General features: G+C 47.0%; 1 protein-coding gene across 1 annotated transcript in view; it reads right to left on the bottom strand.

Annotated features, from left to right (window-relative positions):
- The window catches only part of grin3bb (glutamate receptor, ionotropic, N-methyl-D-aspartate 3Bb), a 75,197-nt gene that overhangs the window by 14,947 nt on the left and 35,262 nt on the right, over nucleotides 1-24,988 (bottom strand). The window contains exons 2-3 of the mRNA XM_046030488.1: nucleotides 14,290-14,936; nucleotides 5,650-6,742 (exon numbers count right to left, since the gene is read on the bottom strand). Coding sequence (XP_045886444.1) covers nucleotides 5,650-6,742; nucleotides 14,290-14,936 — 1,740 coding nt within the window. The remainder of the gene's footprint in view (nucleotides 1-5,649; nucleotides 6,743-14,289; nucleotides 14,937-24,988) is intronic.

Below are 24,988 nucleotides of genomic sequence, written 5' to 3'. Positions count from 1 at the left end.
TGTTACTAACACAACTTCTCCCCTTTCCGGTAGTCTTGTGCTTTCTCGTCCCTCTCCTCTCTCCTCCTGTCACTTCCTGCAGGTTTTCTGGCTCTGGAGCTGTGGAGTCTGGATCTGTGGTTGCGGGTCACCTGCTGCCCCCGTGTTCCTGCTCGACACCCTCTGCTGCAACGACTATTGTTGCTAGTCTTATTGTTATTATTGTTATTATAATCATTAACATTACGATGGTTACCATTAACACTATTATAAATATCTGTACCATTTTTCATTTAGTCTATAGCAACATCACCTTCACTGTCTGTACCTCTGTGTGTTTATTGTGTAGGCTGCCTCCCTCCCCCCTCTCTCTCCTTACATCTCTCTCTCTCCCCCTCTCCCTCTCCCTCTCTCTCTCTCTCTCTCTCTCTCTCTCTCTCTCTCACCCCCAACCGGTCGAGGCAGATGGCCGCCCACCCTGAGCCATGGTTCTGCTCGAGGTTTCTGCCTCTTAAAAGGAAGTTTTTCCTTGCCTCTGTTGCCTAGTGCTGCTCTTGGTGGTAACTGTTGGGCTTCTGTAAATAGCATCACAGAGTACGGTCTAGACCTGCTCTTTTATGAAAAGCGCTGTGAGATAACTGTTGTTGTGATTTGGCGCTATATAAATAAAATTTAATTGAATTGAATTGTGTATATTCACACCTCCTGGTGTATTTAGTTGGCTGCTCTTTTCACTCATTCATTGTTCACGACTTGTCTTACCGGTCTTTCATCTCATGTCTTGAGTCTCCGCATTAAACCTCTTGTTTCTTGCCTTTTTAGATTTATACTGTATAGATTACTCTCCTTTTCATGTTTGGTTTAACCTAGTTTTTGGACTGCCAATCTCATCTTCACCTGTTAGTGTAATAAAACTGTCACAGCCCTAGCTGTGATTTTGTTTTGTGTTTTCTCTGCCTGTTTGTATGAATGAGTGGGCGTTTCCCAGGCTAGGAGGTGGTTGGGTGTGTTGGAGGCGGCACAGCTGTTCCTCATCAGCTCATCCCAGAGGGGTTATCTACTGCCAGCTGCCTGTTGCCCGTCGCCAGATTATTCTTCGCCCTTACACGGTGGAGGTCTTCAGGCTACTTCATGTTCTCCTTCGAGGGAACTCGAACTGCGTCTGTGACAACATTATGGGAACGCCTCTGGGCGTGGCAGGGCTGAATTATGAATGAAACTACTCCAATTCTATTGGTGTTGCTAAAACGGTAGCGTGTGACGGCGTAACTGGAGGCGTATATAAGCACGCCGGCACACATGACACATTAGCTTTTTTCTATTCAGCAAGCACTCCACTATTGAAATTGAAAGTCGTCTTACCTGGAAGTTGCCGACGAAGCAGAAGAGATCATGTCTGGTAAACAGTTCCGACAGTGTGTTTTTCCTTGCCCACGCTACATCACGGCTGGGGATACTCACGAGATGTGCGTTTCCTGCCTAGGGATGTCGCACGCCCAGGCAGCTCTTGAGGGGGCTGCCTGCTGCCATTGCGAGGCCCTGTCCCTGAGGGTGCTGAGTTGTGTAAATCTTGGAATAGACTGTTCTCTGCACGGCTGACTACTTCGCGTTTGCTGGATTACAGCTATGTGACAGAAATTAAGCAGCACGGCTTCGGAGCGATGCCTCAGGTTGAGGAGGCATTAGCGAGCTATCTTTCTCCCACCCTCAAGTCTTGTCATCCCTCAAGACGCCGGCGCTGTCCACCAAGCCATGTCGGGCGACATCCGCTCTGGTGGGCAAAGCTTACATGGCGGCGGGTCGAGCTGGTGCAAGCCTGCACACGATGGCCAACCTGCAGGCATACCAGGCCGATCTACTCAAAGACTGTGACCAAGGGAGAGGCCCCTCTGAGGAGGACTTAACCAAGCTCCGTAGAGCTACGGATTTAGCGCTTCGTGTCACCAAGGAGACGGCCCGTTCCATTGGCCGCTCCATGGCAGCATTGGTGGCTACGGAGCGCCATTTGTGGCTCAACCTCTCGGCCATCCAAGAAAAGGAAAAGGCTTTCCTCCTCGATGCGCCCCTCACTACTACTGGCCTGTTTGGTGTGGCAGTGGACACTGTCGTCAACAGGTTCCAACACGTCAAAACGCAGGGAGAGGCGTTTGAGCAGAATCTTCCCCGCCGGTCTGGGTCTAGGACGGCAACGGCCGAGGAGAGACGAGCTCAGCCCTTGTCTAGTTCCTACTGCCAGAGCCAGAATGTCGCTTCCCGTGGTCCCCCTCAACCAACCTGGGACGCAAGGCGTCACTCTCGCCCACAGCCACCCGAGACGACGGATCTGAGGACCAACATTCAGTCTCGGCGGGCCCGGGGAAAGAGGTCCTGAGGTTTCGAGTAGGGGGGCCCACTTCCACCCCCCCCCGCCTCCCTCCCGAGGTCCCCTCCCTTGTGGCGGCTCAGGCAACAGGAGCTGTTTTTCCCACCGTCTCGGTGTTCGGGACACGCTAGCCACCAGCGAGCTCTCACCGGTCTACCCGCCTCATGGGGTTGCAGCCGGAAGACTCACACACCATGGGTCACCGGCGAGTTTTCCCTGACGGTCCTCCGCTTCAGGGTGCCACCGGGGACCTACACATAACACTGGCCACCAGCCCCGTTCGGCCTAGCACTCTCCCCTCGCACGTTCACCAAGTGTATGGATGCAGCACTGGCCCCGATGAGGCTCCAGGGCATCCGCATATTGAACTACATCGACGACTGGCTCATTCTGGCCCAGTCTCGAGAGTTAGCGGTTCGGCATCGAGATGTCGTCCTCGCCCACCTTCAGCGTTCGGGGCTGCGGCTCAATGCAAAGAAGAGCGTGCTGACGCCCGCCCAATGGACTATGTTCCTGGGGTGGTGTGGGGCTCAACGATGATACGGGCTCACCTGTCTCCTGCACGCGTCGAGTCCATTTTGTCGACAGTGACCAGAGTGCAACTAGGCTGCACCATCATTGTGAAACACTTTCAGAGGGTGTTGGGTCTCATGGCAGCAGTGTCCAGTATAATACCTTCTGGCCTGCTGCACATGAGAGCCCAGTGCAGTGGTGGTTAAAATCCAAGGGATTCTCCCCGAGGGGAAATCCGCTCCGTCTGATACGGGTTACGAGCAGGTGCCTTCGTTCCCTGTCAGTATGGAGGAAACCTTGGTTCCTGTCCCAGGGTCCCGAGTTGGGAGCGTCATGTCACCGGATAATTATTTCGACAGACGCCTCACTCACGGGGTGGGGCGCGGTCATGGACGGCCACTTTGCGAGAGGCTCCTGGCAGGAGCATCATTTCTCTTGGCACATAAATTGCCTGGAAATGTTGGTGGTTTCCAGAGCTCTGAGGAGTTTTATGCCCGCCCTCCGCGGTCGCCACCTCCTTGTAGTAGCCCCATTTTGGCTGGCCAGAGTGTGGTTCTCGGACATAATATCGCTCCTGGAGGGCCCGCTCTGGCAGGTCCCTCTGAGGAGAGACCTGCTGTCCCAGGCGGGAGGCCGGGTCTTTCACCTGCGCCCCGCCCTGTGGCAGCTGTGGGTCTGGCCCCTGAGGGGGCGCAGTTCCTGGAGGCGGGCCTGACGGCAGAAGCGGTCGAGCCACTACTCAGCTCCAGAGCCCCGTCCACGAGAAGGATGTACGGCCTGAAGTGGAATGTGTTCGCCACCTGGTGTAGAGAACGGGCGGTGGACCCAGCTACCTCCTCGGTGGTTATGGTACTGGAGTTCCTCCAGCACCGTTTCTCTGCTGGCCTTTCCCCGTCCACGCTCAAGGTGTATGTGGCTGCCATCGCAGCGTTCCACGCCCCTCTGAGGTATGGGCCTTTTGGGAGGCTTCCACTGGTCGTGCGCTTCCTCCTTGGAGCCCGGAGGATGAGATCCATGACTCGTTCCAGGGTTCCCACTTGTGACCTGGCAGTGGTTCTCAAAGCGCTGGCTGAGGCCCCCTTCGAACCCCTGGAGTCGGCTGAGGCCAAGCACCTGACCCTTAAGATGGCCTTTCTCCTCGCTATCACCTCTCTGAGGAGGGTGGGGGATCTCCAGGCACTTTCGGTTTCTCCTCGATGGTGGGTCAGAGCCATCCTGCACCCCTGTCCGGGCTATGTCCCTAAGGTTCCGTCCAGTTTGGCAGGGTCCACGGTGCTGCAGGCATTTCATCCCCCACCTCATGTGACGGCGGAGGACGGGAGACTTCATCTGCTCTGCCCTGTCAGAGCGCTGAGTATTTACAATCTGAGTTCTTCCCGGTGGAGAAAAGCAGACCAGTTGCTGGTGTGTTTCGGGTCCCCCAAGGCTGGGCTCCCCGCTTCTAAACACACGATCAGCAACTGGATCGTTCAGACTATTTCCCTGGCCTATCAGGTGCGCGGGTTGCCTTCACCTATGGCCGTGAGGGCACACGCTACTCGAGGCATGGCGGCCTCTAGGGCCCTCCTCGCAGGGGCTTTGCTCCAGGATTTTTGTGAGGCAGCTGGCTGGGCCACTTCTCACACTTTTATCAGTTTTACAGTCTGGACCTTCCTTCTGCACCCGGCACCCGTGCGCTCTCCTCTTTGTCGTGCCTACAGGTTTCTGCACGCTGGGGGCAGGCAGGGGTTTCGGTGTGGCCTAGTGGGTATCTCGTTCCCATAGTGTCGTCACCGACACAGTTCGAGTTCCCTCGAAGGGGAACGTCTCGGGTTACGTATGTAACCCTTGTTCCCCGAAAAGGGGAACGAGACACTGCGTCGGTCCGCCACACCTCACCCCGCCTAGAGTGCCTTGCTTCATAGCAAAGAGCTAATGTGTCATGTGTGCCGGCGTACTCATATACGCCTCCAGTTACGCCGTCACACGCTACCGTTTTAGCAAAACCAATAGAATTGGAGTAGTTTCATTCATAATTCAGCCCTGCCACGCCCAGAGGCGTTCCCATAGTGTCGTCACCGACGCAGTGTCTCGTTCCCCTTCTCGGGGAACAAGGGTTACATACGTAACCCGAGACGTTTCTTGAAGTTTTGTTTGTGATTCTAGTTGTGTTGGCCGTACTCACTTACCAGTGTTCTCTTGTCTCTTTCCAAGATCTTTTTTCAAGTTCCAACCCTCTGGGAGAGGATTCAGCTCCACCTCCTCTAAGACTGCCTGTACCCCTGCTCAAACCGCCTGGACCGAATCCTTATTTGAGTTTTTTGGAGAATAAAGACTGAACTTCCTCCTCATTACCTGAGACTTTCTCTGCACCTGGGTCCCCCTGAAACTAAACCTAACAAAAACCTCACTAACCATCCCTCTGTCTGGTACGTATCTACATCTGGGCCCTAAGCCCCGATTTCCCGTGTCTGTACCACAGCAGATTGGAACAAATATTATAAGAAAACATTTTCAGCTAACAAGTTGGGAAAAGTAGAAAATTCGAGACAAGCGGCTCGGTCAGTCGGATGTTAGAGGACAAACTGACAGCAGGCTGTAGTTTGATAATTTTTAAGAAGTCTATGTCACATGTTACTGTTAATGATGTCACTGTATGTAGGTTACAACAGATGGTGACATCACCAGTTACCAAAGACCAGCCAATAGCAGGTGGACAGTTCAGTACCTGCAGATATCACATGCACCTGTGAACAGACATGTGTGCTATCAAAAGAATGAATATGTTAAAAGTACTTCAGACTTTGTTTCCTCACCTTGGCGTCGTGGATCCCTGATACTTCCTCGAAGGTCTTCTCTCCTACCATGACGGCAGCGAGGTTGGCGGTGTAGCTGGACAGCACCAGCAGGCAGAAGATGGCCCACAGGTTCATCAGAAATCGACCTGTCCAGCACTTTGGTGTCTTAGAGGAGACGGTGCGTCCGAACAGGATGGCGTAGCACAGGTTTAGAGCTGATGAGTACGAGAACACCCTGATCCTGTTGCGTCCGTGAGGCGTCATGCCATATGGACTCTTCCACTCATACAGCGTGAGGAAGAGCGCCGTGATGTGCAGCGCCAGGAAGATGCCCACCCACATGGACCAGTGCAGGGGCCACATGAAGGCTCCGATGGGCGCTGCCGTGTCCTTACTGCGCACCAGGATGCCCAGGCTGGTGGAGAAGAAGGGCGAGGTGAAGTCGATCACCCGGCTCCGAGCTGAGTTAATACTGAAGGAGGTGACGGCCATGTCTGCCAGTCCATTCAGAAGATCCCCCACCAGCCCAGTCCAGCGTCCCCCCTTCCAAGCGCCATACTTCCCATCTCCCACGATATAAAGGTCAAACTCGAAGTCTAGGTCCTCAGCCAGCTTCTCCAGCAGGTCGATGCAGTATCCGTAGCAGCACTTGCTGTATTCTTCAGGCAGGAAGCTGCCGTTCCCGCCTGCCACCTCCCCAAAAAATCTCTCCAGTGTTTCTGAGCTGTTGGTGCCGGCGTCCAGGCAGTACTGTCCGGCCGGGCAGCTGCCCTCGTCGTCCACATCCCGTGTGAACACGAAGGGATGCTCCACCAGAGTCACCACCCGGACCCGACTCCCTGCAACTGGCATCCCTGCCCTCCAGCGGCCCCTGGTCCTCCCGCCTGTCCCCTCTGTCCTGTGGCGAGGTTTGGGTCCCTCCCATACTCCCTGGTCTTCTACCTGTAGCTGGCCTCCCTCCCAGCTGCCCACTGTCACCCAGGTGGGCTGACCTAGTGCATCCCGCCGCAGGCTCCAGATATGGAAACGCTGTGAGGTGAGGACCTGAGACCGGTTCTGGTGGACTCGGACCGGACCCGTTAGACCAAAGAAAGATGTGTTGGACAGGAACCTGCATGACAGAAGAAAAAACAAACTTTTGAATGATCCGGCTTCATCATCATCATCTGTCATCTGGTTTTCAGATATCCAGGTTCTAAGACTTTACAACCTGGAGAACCAAACTGATATGCACGTTACTGCCCACCCCTACTGGACTCCAAATAAACTCTGAATCCTCTCATTTTAATATACAGGTTTAGGAGATCTGGTGGATTTCAGATTTCAGGACCTGGTTATTCTGAACTCATTTTCTTTGGATTTATGAAGTTTTATCTTTACAGAAAGTAGATAGTTTAGTCTATTAATACACAAATTAAATGTGTTTATTGCTGAAGGCAGTGTGATATTAGATATGTGGACATCAACATCAATTCAAACATATTCAGACCTAAAACAGTTTAAAGATTTTCAATGACAGATTCAACAACATTTTCAGCTCCTTAACTTCTCAGAGCAGCGAGCTGAAGAGGAACCTGACTGTCTACAAACTGACAGACACCTGATTAGTCAGAAACAAGGTTTCCTGACTAAGGACTTAAAGTAGTTTGCGGATGAATAAAAGCTGCTGTACTTAAAGCAGTGAAACATCAGCTGTGTGGAGCGATGAGGAGACTGTGACCTTCCTAACATGAACACATGACACTAACAGAAATGTCTGATGTCGTCATGTTTGAACTGCAGCTCTTTTAATGACGTGACCTTGCTGTGTCCTCTTCTTCACTTGTGGTGCATTAACAGCAGCGACTGGAGAATCAGCTGTTTGTCTCCATCAGCCAATGAGCTCATTTTCTCACAGTATACTGGAGGCTTTCAGAGGATAGTTCCTGGTGATTTCAGTGGCTTTCTGACCTTGTTTTGCTGCTACTGACAGGACCAAAGTTTCACATTAACAAAGATCAGAACCTGAGGGACAGGTTGTCATTTCATTTACTGATTAACTCTGAAAGTTTGAGTTTGTTTCTGTGCTTGAATGTCAGTTTGACGAGTCTGTGATCTGATTTCATATTATCACTCTGATGTTTCTTCTTCTCTTCACGCTCTTTCTTTTCTTCTTCTGCAGCAGATAATCCGTCCTCTGAGGTTTTTATCTTTCAGGGTTTGAATGTAATTTCATTTACTGTGAATGTGTTTGATCTCTTTCTGTCAGTAAACTGAACACAGCAGTTAAACCTTTCATCGTCCTGTTTCCTGCTGCTGTCAGACTCTCAGACACAATGACTGGCTCTGCTGCAGCTCACGGTTTTCCAAAACACGCAGTGTTTCCTGCAGCTCACAGTGTTTCCCGTAGCTCTCAATGTTTCCCGCAACTCGCAGTGTTTCCCACAGCTCACAGTGTTTCCTGCAGCTCGCAATGTTTTGTGTACTTCGCCGTGTTTCCTGCAGCTTGTAATGTTCGAACAAATCGCAGTGATTCCCACAGTTCGCAGTGTTTCATGCAGTTCGCTGTGTTTCCCGCAGCTTGCAATGTTCCCGCAGCACACAGTGTTTCCTGCAGTTTGCAGTGTTTCGTGCAGTTCACCTTGTTTTCCGCAGCTTGCAGTGTTTCCCGTAGCTCGCAGTGTTTCCCGCAGTTTGCAGTTTTTTCCAGTAGCACGCAGTGTTTCAAGCAGTTTGCCGTGTTTCCCGCAACTCACAGTGTTTCGTGCAGCTTGCAGTGTTTCGTGCAGTTTGCAGTGTTTCCCCGCAGTTGGCAATGTTTCCCGCAACTCGCAGCTTTTCCCGCAGCACGCAGTGTTTCTTGTACTTCGCAATGTTTCCCGCAGCTCGCAGTGTTCCGGCAGCTCGCAGTGTTTCACGTAGCTCGCAATGTTTCCCGCATATCGCAGTTTTTTCCAGTAGCACGCAGTGTTTCTTGTACTTCGCAATGTTTCCCGCAGCTCGCAGTGTTCCGGCAGCTCGCAGTGTTTCCCGTAGCTCGCAATGTTTCCTGCATATCGCAGTTTTTTCCTGCATATCGCAGTTTTTTCCAGTAGCACGCAGTGTTTCCTACAGTTCGCAGTGTTTCCCGTAGCTCGCAATGTTCCCGCAGCTCGCAGTGTTTCCCGCAGTCTGCAGTGTTTCGTGTAGTTCGCAATGTTTCCCACAGCTCGCAGTGTTTCCCACATTTCGCAGTGTTTCGTGCAGTTTGCAGTGTTTCTCGTGGCTCACAATGTTCCCGCAGGTCGCAGTGTTTCCCGCAGCTTGCAATGTTCCCGCAGCTTGCAGTGTTTCCCGCAGTCTGCAGTGATTCCCACAGTTCGCAGTGTTTCGTGCAGTTCGCAGTGTTTCGTGCAGTTCACAATGTTCCTGCAGCTCTCAGTGTTTCCCGCAGTTGGCAGTGTTTCATGCAGTTCGCAGTGTTTTGTGCAGTTCGCAATGTTCCTGCAGCTCTCAGTGTTTCCCGCAGCTTGCAATGTTCCCGCAGCTCACAGTGTTTCCCACAGTTCGCCATGTTTCCTGCAGTTTGCAATGTTCCCGCAGCTCACAGTGTTTCCCACAGTTCGCCATGTTTCCTGCAGTTTGCAATGTTCCCGCAGCTCGCAGTGTTTCCCGCAGCTCGCAGTGTTCCCACAGCTCGCAGTGTTTCCCACAGATTGCAATGTTTCCTGCAGCTCGCAGTGCTTCCCACAGTTCACAGTGTTGTACATTGAATAAACATTTGACATCTATTCATATGCACAAGCACCTATTACATTTACATTGTAAATGGATTTACCATCAGATGTAGAATGCTAAGATCATCAAGCAACTGTAAGCGAGCTTTTGACAAGACCATGAACTTCGTTTTCGGAGGATTTAAAGAGGTGGTATTATGCGAGAAGTGATGGCGGAACAAAAATGCTTGAATATTGTCGGAGTTGAGGAGCTCAGCAAGTGGCGTGTGAGGCCAGCCAGCCGCCCGCTCACAGAGCCCTCTGCTCCCGCCGTCACACAGACCGCTGCAGCAACAACGGCAGAGAAAAACACAGCTGGAAGGTTTTCATACCGCTCATTTGTCTTTACATTCTGAGTAATATTGAAACGTTTTAACCGTAGATATATTTTAAGAGCTGGTGTGTGTGTCGCATTGAACATTACGTCGCAGCAATTGTGTGCGGCGTCGCTATGACGACAAGCTACGTACTATCTCTGGTTACTGTCTGCACTGGAAAACGGAGCAGGGCTGAGTAGAGTCAAGTCTATTGATTTGTGCTATGGTAGCATTTTTCGGCAAGGCAGCATAGATCGTCAGAACACTGGCAAAAGGAACAATGATGTTGTGTGGTTGTGGACTAACTTATACCATCTGCTAGGTTACGGTTGCAGTCTGAAGCGGCTTTGATTTGGATCACACTACCTTATTTCTTACGACCCGCCCTTCTCTGCTTCTGATTGGCTAGTAGTCCTTACCTGGGAACTCCACATGTGCAACTCCCAACAAAGATTTTGTACAAGTAAGATGCATCACTCTGTAGCTCAAGAGCAGAGCGTACAACACATGGGGTGAAAAGAGGAACTGCAGCAATGTGCAGTATGAGAAAAATATGGTGTTTTTTGAAAATTAAACCATGTAAACCTGTTCTGGTACAACCCCTAATTAAGATTTTGAACCTGAAAATGAGCATAATACCACCTCTTTAAAACCAATTCAGCAAAGCAGCTTTTAACGACTGAAATGCAATCTGAACCTCTTGCACATCCTGTGCTATGAAGGGAGCATGTGTATAAATGATGCTGTGTCATCAGCATAGAAGTGTATTTTTGCTTGAATGTCCTTACCTAAGTCATTTATAAAAACAGAGAACAGAATAGGTCCCAAAATGGACCACTGATCCTCCAGTTTAGTTATCTCAAGAAAATGGACACACTGAGTTCGATCTACAAAATAATTTCTTAACCATGTCACAGCATTAGGACAGAACCCAACATCCCGAAGTTCGTACAGCTACAAATCGATCCACAGAATCAATGCCATGGATAGATCCAGAAATAAGGCAGCGCAATGCTGTTTTCTGTCAAAGGCACCAATAACATCATTTATCATCACAATAGCAGCAGTTATGGTACTGTGGCCAGTTCTAAAACCAGACTGAAAATGGTTTAAAATATTCTCCAAAGAAGATTAAAGTCAAGGGCAACCAGAGTTGGTTGAAGATACTAGAAAATATCTTCAACCAACTCTAGTTGCCCTTGACTTTAATCTTCTTTTGATAACTATGACCTGGATGACTGAGAACCTTCACAGACGGTTTGAAATAATATTATAATATTATTAAAGTAAAAACTGTTTTAACTGTAAATTTATCTGGGAGCCAGGATTGAGAGTTTGGAGATCGGACAGTAGTTGTTTAGCTCTGAGGGGTCCATACCTTTAAGAGGAGGAGAGTCTTTCCTCTAACGTCTGTTCAAGATAAGATTTATAAACTAAATGCTTTTGGAAGAAACATCATGCCTCCTCCCATATCTCACAAATGTTTGGTTCTTGTTAGACAGTGTGCAGGACGGTTTTACTATGTGATTACCATCCAGTGCTTCTACTGTGATTCAACTGATGGGGGGGGGGGGTGAAAGAGAGAGTGAGGCAGAGAGAGAGAGAGGGAGAGAGACAGCGAGGCAGAGAGAGAGAGAAAGGTAGAGAGAGAGAAAGGGGGAGAGAGAGCGAGGGAGAGAGAGAGATACTATTTTACATTAATATCACATTAATAAATACCTTTGCGTTTACATATGTACCAAAAGTTTAGATCAGCACATCTCAAAACTTAACTGCCCCTCTGTCACAGAGCAGAGCACATCAGTCAATCAAAAAACGATTTAATTCTGTTAAAAGTTCTGTTAAAGTAAAATACTAAATAAAAGTAAAATAGTAAAATAATAAAATTTGTTGCCGTTTAAACAGCCCACAGTTTCCCTCTCTTGCATGTGCGGGCATGTTCAAGGCAGACGAGTGATGACAGGGCCACAGCTGAAACTCATTGAAGCGTAATGTGTTGAATGGTAAGTAATGTTATGCGTAATTACACATATTTGCATTCTCTCAGGATTCTGTTGGTGATAGCCTACTGTAACCGAAATCTGGAAGTCCTTATTCTGAAATTTGAGCAGTGTTGATAGTACAGTCTGTGTGCCGAGGTAAAGTTAGCTAGTAGCTGTAGCCTGTCACTAATTGAGTAGGCTTAAATGTGGGAGTAATAGGTGGCCAGGCAGCCAGGGAAAACGTCTTGGCAAGCTAACTTAATATTGCTAGCTACGTTTATAATCTACAAGTAGCTACGTTAGCCAGTTAGCTGGCTATGATTCAGATGAGAAGAAATTCTAAAGATAACTCGCTAACACACAACTTAACTCTTGCGAGGATTAACTTAATTATTAAGTTCATGTTACTTAGAAATGTGTTTTATTGTGGCCAAAAAGCTTCTTCACCTAACTTAAAACATTATGTTGGATCAACTTATATACTTGCATTCATGTTGACAATTATTAAGTTCATGTTACTTAGAAATGTGTTTTATTGTGGCCAAAAAGCTTCTTCACCTAACTTAAAACATTATGTTGGATCAACTTATATACTTGCATTCATGTTGACAATTATTAAGTTCATGTTACTTAGAAATGTGTTTTATTGTGGCCAAAAAGCTTCTTCACCTAACTTAAAACATTATGTTGGATCAACTTATATACTTGCATTCATGTTGACAATTATTAAGTTCATGTTACTTAGAAATGTGTTTTATTGTGGCCAAAAAGCTTCTTCACCTAACTTAAAACATTATGTTGGATCAACTTATATACTTGCATTCATGTTGACAATTATTAAGTTCATGTTACTTAGAAATGTGTTTTATTGTGGCCAAAAAGCTTCTTCACCTAACTTAAAACATTATGTTGGATCAACTTATATACTTGCATTCATGTTGACAATTATTAAGTTCATGTTACTTAGAAATGTGTTTTATTGTGGCCAAAAAGCTTCTTCACCTAACTTAAAACATTATGTTGGATCAACTTATATACTTGCATTCATGTTGACAATTATTAAGTTCATGTTACTTAGAAATGTGTTTTATTGTGGCCAAAAAGCTTCTTCACCTAACTTAAAACATTATGTTGGATCAACTTATATACTTGCATTCATGTTGACAATTATTAAGTTCATGTTACTTAGAAATGTGTTTTATTGTGGCCAAAAAGCTTCTTCACCTAACTTAAAACATTATGTTGGATCAACTTATATACTTGCATTCATGTTGACAATTATTAAATTCATGTTATTTAGAAATATGTTTTATTGTGGCCTGAAAGGTAATTCACCTTACTCAAAACATTGCTTTGAACTAATGTAATTCTGCCAGCAGTCTTAACTTAAAAATTCTGGTGGAAAATGTTAACATATTTTTTTTTGTTGACCCAATGTTTTATTTTTTAGTGTGTATCCAGGTCATGTGCAGCTCTGTAAAAACTGAAATGAAACAGCAGTCTGGACTTAACCATTTTCTCAAAAACAAGAACCAGATCAACATCTAACCATTCTTCCACCTTCCGTCTCTGGGTCATATACACCGCCAGCTTTGCCTGTCCTAAAACAAGTTCAATAGCTGACATTTGTTCTTCTTCCAGCGAGTGTATCTAAAACCACAAATAGATAGAGGGAGAGAGAGAGAGAGGGAGGCAGAGAGAGAGAGAGAGGGAGGCAGAGAGAGAGGGAGAGGCAGAGGGAGAGAGAGAGGGAGAGGCAGAGAGAGAGAGAGGGAGGCAGAGAGAGAGAGAGAGGGAGAGGCAGAGGGAGAGAGAGGGAGGGAGGCAGAGAGAGAGGGAGAGAGAGAGAGTGAGCTTTAGGCTCTGTAATATCTCCTCATGAATAAAAGTTAAACCTCCAACACACATATTGTAGTTATGAATATATATGAATATTAATGTGTGTGTGTTTCCTCTCTTCCTTCAGTCTTAACTCCCCCCGCCTGAGAGGTAAGGATGGAGAAATCACAGTAACCCACAGGGATTTTCCTACACTGCACTGATAACACAGCTCTGCCTGCATGAATCCTGTCTGGTGACAAATAATTTCATTCAAACAGCTGCTGGCTCAGAAACACTCGACTCATTTGGACAAAGTGAAAAAACACATGTAAATATTTCAGTTTGTCTGATTAAATCTGCTAATGAACTCTGATTATTAATCTCGTGTTGCTGTTATTTCCATTCACTGAAGAGCAATAACACAGAGAGAAAATTAAAATCTATTTATATCAACAGCAGTGTGCCACGTAAACATAAATCTTTTCCAAGATCTTGTGTTCAGATTAATATATTTATTTTATACATTTCAGTGTTTAGAAGCATTTTAGGTTATTACATGCCTGCAGACAGTAAGATGTCTAATCTGGGTTTGATAAGCGAATAAGTAATTATAATAAGCAGCTCTCCATAAACCCTATCAAACTAAAGTTTGGTGTAAAACAGACCTTTCCATGAAACATGTCAGGGGAGAGTGTATGATAGAATTATCATTAAATTTCTTTCAGCATTAAAATAACGAGTAATAATAATTATATTAATGTATATTTAATATACGATCACTATGAAAGAAGTGTTGGTTCTTACCTGGACAGGTACTGTCCTGATGATGGGACCTCGTGTTTGTTGGGTTTGTCGTAGCAGTTCACCATATTCTGGATCAGAGCCAGGTCCGGTCTCACCATGGTTGCAGCGGTGACGGCCCTGGTGACGAGCTCCAGGGCGTCTCTGACGTAGAAGTCCAGCGGTTTCCGCTCCACCTCTCCGTAGGCCAGCAGGCCGAGCGGCAGCCCGATGGCATGCAGCGCATCGGGGCTGAGTGGCTGGCCCAGCACCCAGTGCACCATGGGTAGAGTGAGGCCCAGGTCCTGGGCACTGCGCAGCACCGCTGCCGCACACTGCGGGTCAGCTCCAAACAGCAGCACCGACACCGGTGAAGGCTGGTTCTGTCTGAAGTGTCGGGACAGGAAGTCATGGATCTGTGTGTCGTCATGTGCCGATTGCGTCAGGTTCAGGACTGCGTGCAGGTGCCAGGTTGCCCTGCCCCCACCGTCCCATGATGCACTGCTTCCGCTCTCATCGTCCAAGAGCCGCAGGAGCCCCCGAGACTCCTCCCAGCCCCGACACAGAACCGCAGTACCCTCCCTCCAACCAGACCGCTGCAGAACCGTTAGCAACAGGTTGGACAGACCGGACTCTGGAACTCCTGTGACCATCTGCAGATGGAACCGGTTCTACACAGAACCAGCAGTTACAATCAGGAGAACCAGCAATAGAACCAGTAAGAGAGCCGTTAGGAGAACCAGCAGGAGAACCAGGGGGAGAACCCGGATGAGAACCAGCAGGAGAACCAGTAAGAGACCCAGCAGGAGAACCAGCCAGAAAGCCAGCAAAAACACCAGCAGAAGAACCAGCAGGAGAACCAGCAGGAGAACAAGCAGAAAAACCAGGGGGAGAATGAGGAGAACAGAGTTAGAACATGTCAAAATGGTACAGTGGGTTGAACCAAACAAATCATCAATAAAACATCAGATAATCAATTAGAAACCACAGATATTTAAAAATGTTGATCTTTTCTGGTGTCTTTAGGACAAATCAGTTCCTGGACCATCAGAGAACCACTAAAGAACCACCAGAGAACCAAATGGGCGTGGCCTGTACTATGTGTACATACTATGAACACAAACTAATAACTGGCCAGAGTGGCGCTATTGGAACTATGTGTTGGGATCCTGGGGGTTAATCGAATGGTTCTCTGACGGGGTTAAACGAATGGTTCTCTGACAGGGTTAAACGAATGGTTCTCTAATGGGGTTAAATGAATAGTTCTCTGACGGGCTTAAACTAATGGTTCTCTAACGGGGTTAAATTAATAGTTCCTCCCAATGCGACACCTTTAGAGGAACCCTGTGGAGTTTTTACTCCACAGAGTTTTTACTGGTAAAGCACTAATGCATCAGCAAAGGTGTGAGCAAAACGACTTAATTACTTTCTCCATGGATCAGGCAAATAAAAAGTCAGGAGTCAGAGTGAAGTCTTCAAATGTCCAAACCCAAAGATATAGAAAACATAAAGTCTGGAGAAGCTGCAGCTATAAATGTGTGCTGTGAAAATGATTGATCAATTATAAAAGCCATTATATTTCTGGTGATGGATGAATTTTGTTGTTTTAACACCATTATAAACATGTTTGTATATCTGAGTCTGTTTATCTGTTTGATAGGACAGTTATTATCTCTGTGCAGAACGGTGAATATAATATGTATATAAACGTGTCTGATTTCTCAGCCCAGATCTGGAGTCAGCAGCTGTTTGAAGGTCACATGAAACCACAGTTTCATTCTGTCTGTAGATGAGTAGACTCTCTGAGCGCTCGTTTCTCCCTGCTGCCCTCCCGTCACCCTAACGCCACCTGACACCACGCTAACAAACACAGGAGACTTTACGCCGCCACTCTCTGACTGCAGTAGAAGAAATAGATCTATTTCAGTCTGATTCTGCTCTGTCTGATCTGATTGGAGGAGCAGTGATGTCATCTGTCACACCTGGAGGTTTTATCCTCCCTGAGCATATCATGTGCGAGCGGCTGCAGCAACTGCCTCGCTTCTTTCCAACATGAGGTCACCTGTGAGGACATGCTGCAGCTTCTCTTAAATGCTTTTCAGTCAGTGTGGCAACCACAAAAACCAAAGTCCTAGCCAAGGTCCAAACCAAGGTCCGAACCAAGGTCCTAGCCAGGGTCAAACCAAGGTCCTAATCAAGGTCCTAGCCAGGGCCAAGGTCCTAATCAAGGTCCTAACCAAGGTCCGAACCAAGTCCAAACCAGGGTTCAAACCAAGGTCCGAACCAAGTCCAAACCAGGGTTCAAACCAAGGTCCGAACCAAGGTCCTAACCAGGTTCCAAACCAAGGTTCTAGCCAGGGTCGAAACCAAGGTCCTAGCCAAGGTCCAAACCAAGTCCAAACCAGGGTCAAACCAAGGTCCTAACCAAGGTCCGAAACAAGCTCTGAACCAAGGTCCTAACCAGGTTCCAAACCAAGGTCTTAGCCAGGGTCGAAACCAAGGTCCGAACCAAGGTCCGAACCAAGTCCAAACCAGGGTCAAACCAAGGTCCTAACCAAGGTCCTCACCAAGGTCCGAAACAAGGTCCTCACCAAGGTCCAAACCAGGGTCCGAACCTTGGTCCATACGAAAGTTAATGTTTTGATACAGTCGGTTTGTTCTAGTTTGGTTTCACATTGCAATTATTTGAGCACACTAAATAACTTTATATGACGTACTTGCATCCTGTTTCCCTATTCTCGACACTGATTGGTTTGTGAGGTGCGTCTGACATCAGCGTGTTGTCAGTTCGGCTGGAAGCTAGTGGCAAGAATGAATGAACAGATGCATATTGTTACCACTATCTTGTTATGATTATGTCATTACTACCTGTAATACAAATTTTCCCGAGGCTAGTTCGCCAAATGAACGTCCTCCTTGTGCGAACATTATATCATCGCCAGCAGCAAAGGAGAGAGGACAGCAGCCAATCATTTGAGCCCTGGCACCTCCGTTTGAGGAGAGGCCAAACAAGTGAAGCAGCTTGCTTCCATATTGTGTTTAAAAGATGAGTTGTCTCTGTGCATTTCTCGGTGCATTTGTTTGTTTTCAGTTTACACCGGAACCACCAGAACTTCCTGTAAACGGTTTGAAAATCTGAACCATGCAAAAAATGCTTTCACACTAGAAGCAAATCGAACCATGGTTCGGTTTGATCCAGACCGAGACGACCTCTTTTCATATGACCATATTCCGGCTGTTTGGTCTGGATTGTAGTCTGAAGGAGGTTTCACACCTGTGATTTTGGTTCGGATCAAACTTAAAGTTCAGAAAGTCCCAACCAAACGAGGCAGCTGTGAAAGCCTCTTAATCGTTTCAGGAAAGGTTTCCAGTCAGTGACAGCGGCCTCTAGTGGTTTTCAGGTGACATTAGAGGTACAGGACACCCCTCCCTCCCGCTACTGAGGATAAAGACCCCCGAATGACAGAAACGTCCTGGACCCGTAGGATGGTCTGAATCCAGTAATCTGATGTCTAATCAGAGATTAATCAATTCTAACTTAATGATCACTCAGTAAGGTCAGGACTCAAACCTGCAACTCATCATCTGAGTTCAGGTGAGTTGAGGTGAGCTCTCAAGACACTCTTAAGACACGTCACTTCTGTTCAGCCGGACTAAACAAGGCTGGTGTGAAACCGGCCTAAGACTGCTGTATGAAGTAACTCTGTAGCAAGCTGCAGTGCATGCTGGGAATATTTCTGATGACAAACAGGATTCTGGGCCACGAGGTGACAGGAAGCGTGACGGTCGCAACATCTACCCACAGAGGATGAAGAGGACCAGACCGTGTTCCGTAAAATAACTTTTCTTCTCAGAGTGTTTGTTTCTGCAGACCAAAGCAGGAAAGGGTTCCTGAGGAGAAACTGAAACCAGCTGACTCTCCGCTACTGAAACCTGTTTCTGCATTTTCTTACACAGCTGAATACAGCCAGTCACCCCTCAGGTCCTGTCTGCCCCAGGGCATCCTGGGAAATGTAGGAAACCACTGAGTGAAGCAGAACTGATGCTAAAATTGTTTTCTATTGAGTTTTTGCTCTAAATAAGAATGCAGAAACAAACAGTGAACAAATGCTTGGAAACCGTAGTCCTGAAGGGAGGGAAAGAGACATCCCGCTGATGAGACAGAAGGTCAAATCCAACATTAAACCAGACTTGTATTCTGAGTCCCAACCAATCAATCCAACTCAGAACCAAAACTCACCGAACAATTCACTCCCCTCTACTACAGGCCACCAGGACAGTTTCATTCAGTCTCATGTCTACTGTCCTCTCTCGTGTTAGGGACGAAGCTGCAGACGAGCTGAAACCAGAATCAAGAACTTCGACAGTCAGGACGAAGCAGGAACCAGAGACCACCAGAGACTGGACCTCTGCCCAGTAACAACTGAGCTCTGCGGGTAGACGACCCGCAAATGGTGAAATGACTTTGTGCTCTGACGCCCATCAGAGCGCTTTAATACACGTCACATTAACACACTGACGGCAGAGGCTGCCAGCTGATTTTTCACAAACAGGCTCAAAAGATTTTTTTGTCACCAGTTTCAGTGTCAGAACGGCGGGTTTGGAAATGTGGGTTTTGCATTTTTAGCTAAATTGTGAAAACATTTGAAGTAGAAACAGATGATTCGACACATGAAGCGGCTCTGAGGAGCATCAGAATGAGTGAACCCTGGTTTGGATTGCCTTCATTAAAGCGCCATCTTATGGTTGAAATGGACCTTTTTGTGGTTTCCTGGACTTTTCTGACTCCATCAGAACGTTTGTAGCGTGGTTTATTTGGGCAATGGGTCACTTTTAGCTGGTTTCCAACTCTGATTTGAAATGAGAGACTCCACTTGTGAAGCTGGTGACAGAGGAAACACTGAAGGAACTGATGAAGATTAACACCAACTTTGTCTGATCCTGTTATGAACTATCCTGAACTTTGTTGAAACAAACTGAAGAGAGACAAATCTGACTGTCACGCTTCACAGTTCTCTTTGAACAAACTACTGAGACGTGGAGAACAAAAACTATCAACGTATCACTCACAATACGAACTAGTTCACCAGTGTAGTGACAACCAAAGAAAAGAAGGGACATAAAGCAGCTGAGCTGAAGCCTCAAACACAGAATGATGTTTCCCTTAAACATAGAAGTGAACTTTAACTAAATGTCACCATGTTCAGTTTCCTTCACATTAACATTTCTTCATTTAGCCGACGCTTTTATCCAAAGCAACTTACAGCTGCTGTACATGTCAGAGGTCGCACGCCTCTGGAGCAACGAGGGGTTAAGTGTCTTGCTCAGGGACACAATGTGTCACAGTGGGAATTGAACCTGGTTCTCGCACACCAAAGGCAGGCGTCTAAACAACTGGTCCATCGCCACCCCCCCAAAACTAAACCTGAGAAACAAGCCACAGAGAGAAAAGTGACAAACCTTTAGTTTAAAGAGTCGAGGACGACTTCTATTACTAAATCACTTTGCTGGAAAGGAAAGTTTCTGTGTTCAGGAACAAAGTGAATTCATGAACCTGGAACAGAAACGAGATCAAAGCAGAGACAAAGAGGGAAAGAAGGTGATTTAATAAAGTGTGAATAAAATATAAAGAGGAGAAGATGAAAGATCCTGAAACACAAACATGAATGCAGTCAAACATCAGCTGGAAGAAAAGAAACAAACAGCTGACAGATTCTGACCTGAGACCTGCTTCAAGCTAATCTGGTGAAGTAGACAAACTCAAGTACAAAAGTGTCGACTAAATAGACGATATGAGTCTTCTTTCATGTGGACATGACATCATCACTTCCTCGGGTAAAGAAGTCTGTTTTTCTCAAGTCTGGTCTCATCGATGTTATACATCATTAATAATATTATACTCTATATTTAGCCTCATGTTGTGCCTCAGATCACACAGTAAATATAAACAGTCCCAGATTCCTGCGCAGATCAGGTCAGTCACATCACAAGTTTAATGAGTCATTTGGCTCATTGGAGGAAATAATGTTTAATCATTAAACATCAGCTGTGTTCACTTTGACCGGCGTTCTTAGAAAATAAAGGTGGTCTGTCTCTCAGTTCAGTGTTGAACACTGTGTGTAGTATTACACACAGCAGACACACTGACCTCAGGCCAGCGTTCACACTCGCTGTGGTCTGTTAATATTAGCAGTTGATTCGGTTTGAAACCCTCCGGCAGAGGAAAAAGAGAATCTGCAGCTTCAGCAGTTACTCTGCTCTGCGACAGGAAACGGCAGCAGCAGACCTGGGATCAGCAGACCAACAGACCCGTAATCAATGTGCATAAATGCATCAAATAATAAAGAAATATAAGAAGGGCTGATGTTTTTAACAGAGACCCGACAAACAGGATGGTCTAGACCTCCTCTATATGAAAAGTGCAGTGAGATCACTTCTGTTCTGAAATGGCGCCATATAAATAAATCTGGAAGTAGTGCGATGAATCCAAATGTAACAGTTAAAGGTCAGCTGCATTAAGAAAATTTAAAGAAAGTGCTTTCAGTAGGTACATGTAAGTGGTTATCACTAACAACAGGGAATTTTTTTGTCTGCCGCTGCATTAAACCTCCTGTTTGATAAAAATCATCAGTGACTCTGGGCTGACTGTCGACAGCATTTGTGTCTGAATGTTTCAGCGTTGACAGCTTTCTGTCCGAGTCATTAAAAGTAAACTGACTCTGCTGTCACTGCTGGACTGAGCCTTTAACAGTTCTGCTCTCACAGCAGATGAATCACATGAGATAAAGAACACAGTCCTCAGACCCAAACAGGTTCGTCATCATCATCAGCAGTTTTCTGATCTGATGCTGAGAAAACCAGGTAACTCTTCTTCCATTTTCTAGAGAGGGACTGATGTGAACTTAAGTGACTGCTATGTTTGGGGAAGATTCCTGGAAGGTGTGGGAAAGACTTTCCCTGCTATCCCTTTATTTCCCAGATGTGTTTTGCCAAAGATCAGAATGTGCTTATTTAATGCAGCGTTTCATTTTAATCAAAGAAACATTGAAGTCATGATCAGAAAGCAACACGAACTTTGGTGGGAATCAAGGTGACTTTGCTGTGAAGAGCCTGGGGAAGTTTGCCAATAAGAACTTCTAATCCCGGGAGAGACGGTCATCGTTTCCATCCCAGGAGTTTTCACTGACACTCCTGTCATACAGTTCAAGCAGACTGGTATGTTGCACAACAACAGCGGAAAAGAGCACATGATCTGAAAGTTACTGATACAGAAACTTGCATAATGGGTGTTTTAAATCGTAGAAAGCATGCATTAATAGAAGAAAGAATGCAGTGGAAGCATGCAGTGGACGTAGAAAGGACGCAGTGGTCGTAGAGAGGACGCATTAATTGTAGAAAAAATGCAGTGAAAGCATGCAGTGACGTAAAAGGACGCAGTGGTCATAGATAGGACGCAGTGACATAGAAAAGATGCAGTGACGTAGAAAGGATGCAGTGGTCATAGAAAGAAGGCAGTGGCAGCATGCGGTGGATGTAGAAAGGACGCAGTGGACGTAGAAAGGACGCCGTGACGTAGAAAGGACGCTGTGGTCATAGAAAGGACACAGTGGATGTAGAAAGGACACAGTGACGTAGAAAGGACGCAGTGATGTAGAAAGAACACAGTGGATGTAGAAAGGACGCAGTGGATGTAGACAGGATACAGTGGATGTAGAAAGGACGCAGTGGATGCAGAAAGGATACAGTGGACGTAGAAAGGACGCAGTGGTCGTAGAAAGGACGCAGTGGTCATAGAAAGGACACAGTGGGTTGTAAAAAGGACGCATAAATCGTAGAAAGAATGCAGTGGAAGCATGCAGTGGTTGTGGAAAAGCCACAGTGACAAAGGAAGGACGCAGTGGATGTAGAAAGGATACAGTGACAAAGGAAGGATGCAGTGGATGTAGAAAGGACGCAGTGGTCGTAAAAAGGACGCATTAATAGTAGAAAGAATGCAGTGGAAGCATGCAGTGGACGTAGAAAGGACGCAGTGGTCGTAGAAAGGACGCAGTGACGTAGAAAGGACGCAGTAGATGTAGAAAGGACGCAGTGATGTAGAAAGGACCCAGTGGACGTAGAAAGGACTCCGTGACGTAGAAAGGACCCAGTGGACGTAGAAAGGATGCCGTGACGTAGAAAGGACGCCGTGACGTAGAAAGGACGCAGTGACATAGAAAGGACACAGTGGACGTAGAAAGGATGCATTAATAGTAGAAAGAATGTAGTGGAACCATGCAGTGGACGTAGAAAGGACGCAGTGGTCGTAGAAAGGACGCAGTGACGTAGAAAGAACGCAGTGGTCGTAGAAAGGACGCAGTGACGTAGAAAGGAAGCCGTGACGTAGAAAGGACGCAGTGACATAGAAAGGACACAGTGGACGTAGAAAGGATGCATTAATAGTAGAAAGAATGTAGTGGAAGCATGCAGTGGACGTACAAAGGACGCAGTGGAAGTAGAAAGGACGCCATGACGTAGACAGGATGCAGTGGTCGTAGAAAGGACGCAGTGACATAGAAAGGACACAGTGGGTTGTAAAAAGGACGCATAAATCGTAGAAAGAATGCAGTGGAAGCATGCAGTGGCTGTGGAAAAGCCACAGTGACAAAGGAAGGACGCAGTGGATGTAGAAAGGATACAGTGGACGTAGAAAGGACGCAGTGACATAGAAAGGACGCAGTGGATGTAGAAAGGACGCAGTGGTCGTAAAAAGGACGCATTAATAGTAGAAAGAATGCAGTGGAAGCATGCAGTGGACGTAGAAAGGATGCAGTGGTCGTAGAAAGGACGCAGTGACGTAGAAAGGACACAGTGACGTAGAAAGGACGCAGTAGATGTAGAAAGGATGCAGTGATGTAGAATGGACCCAGTGGACGTAGAAAGGACGCCGTGACGTAGAAAGGACGCAGTGACATAGAAAGGACCCAGTGGACGTAGAAAGGACGCCGTGACGTAGAAAGGACGCCGGGATGTAGGAAGGACGCAGTGACATAGAAAGGACACAGTGGACGTAGAAAGGATGCATTAATAGTAGAAAGAATGTAGTGGAAGCATGCAGTGGACGTAGAAAGGACGCAGTGGTCGTAGAAAGGACGCAGTGACGTAGAAAGAACGCAGTGGTCGTAGAAAGGACCCAGTGGACGTAGAAAGGACGCCGTGACGTAGAAAGGACGCCGGGATGTAGGAAGGACGCAGTGACATAGAAAGGACACAGTGGACGTAGAAAGGATGCATTAATAGTAGAAAGAATGTAGTGGAAGCATGCAGTGGACGTAGAAAGGACGCAGTGGTCGTAGAAAGGACGCAGTGACGTAGAAAGAACGCAGTGGTCGTAGAAAGGACCCAGTGGACGTAGAAAGGACGCCGTGACGTAGAAAGGACGCCGGGATGTAGGAAGGACGCAGTGACATAGAAAGGACACAGTGGACGTAGAAAGGATGCATTAATAGTAGAAAGAATGTAGTGGAAGCATGCAGTGGACGTAGAAAGGACGCAGTGGTCGTAGAAAGGACGCAGTGACGTAGAAAGAACGCAGTGGTCGTAGAAAGGACCCAGTGGACGTAGAAAGGACGCCGTGACGTAGAAAGGACGCCGGGATGTAGGAAGGACGCAGTGACATAGAAAGGACACAGTGGACGTAGAAAGGATGCATTAATAGTAGAAAGAATGTAGTGGAAGCATGCAGTGGACGTAGAAAGGACGCAGTGGTCGTAGAAAGGACGCAGTGACGTAGAAAGAACGCAGTGGTCGTAGAAAGGACCCAGTGGACGTAGAAAGGACGCCGTGACGTAGAAAGGACGCCGGGATGTAGGAAGGACGCAGTGACATAGAAAGGACACAGTGGACGTAGAAAGGATGCATTAATAGTAGAAAGAATGTAGTGGAAGCATGCAGTGGACGTAGAAAGGACGCAGTGGTCGTAGAAAGGACGCAGTGACGTAGAAAGAACGCAGTGGTCGTAGAAAGGACGCAGTGACGTAGAAAGGACGCAGTGACGTAGAAAGGACGCAGTGACATAGAAAGGACACAGTGGCCGTAGAAAGGATGCATTAATAGTAGAAAGAATGTAGTGGAAGCATGCAGTGGACGTACAAAGGACGCAGTGGAAGTAGAAAGGACGCCATGACGTAGACAGGACGCAGTGGTCGTAGAAAGGACACAGTGACATAGAAAGGACGCAGTGACATAGAAAGGACGCAGTGACATAGAAAGGACGCAGTGACATAGAAAGGACGCAGTGGCCGTAGAAAGGACGCAGTGGACGTAGAAAGGATGCATTAATAGTAGAAAGAATGTAGTGGAAGCATGCAGTGGACGTACAAAGGACGCAGTGGAAGTAGAAAGGACGCCATGACGTAGACAGGACGCAGTGGTCGTAGAAAGGACACAGTGACATAGAAAGGACGCAGTGACATAGAAAGGACGCAGTGACATAGAAAGGACGCAGTGACATAGAAAGGACGCAGTGGCCGTAGAAAGGACGCAGTGGACGTAGAAAGGATGCATTAATAGTAGAAAGAATGTAGTGGAAGCATGCAGTGGACGTACAAAGGACGCAGTGGAAGTAGAAAGGACGCCATGACGTAGACAGGACGCAGTGGTCGTAGAAAGGACACAGTGACATAGAAAGGACGCAGTGACATAGAAAGGACGCAGTGACATAGAAAGGACGCAGTGACATAGAAAG

The sequence above is a fragment of the Micropterus dolomieu genome, linkage group LG19, assembly GCF_021292245.1.
Source record: "Micropterus dolomieu isolate WLL.071019.BEF.003 ecotype Adirondacks linkage group LG19, ASM2129224v1, whole genome shotgun sequence".
Classification (NCBI taxonomy): domain Eukaryota; kingdom Metazoa; phylum Chordata; class Actinopteri; order Centrarchiformes; family Centrarchidae; genus Micropterus; species Micropterus dolomieu.
The sequence above is the reverse complement of the archived record's forward strand: the minus strand, read 5'-3'. Positions and strand labels throughout refer to the sequence as shown.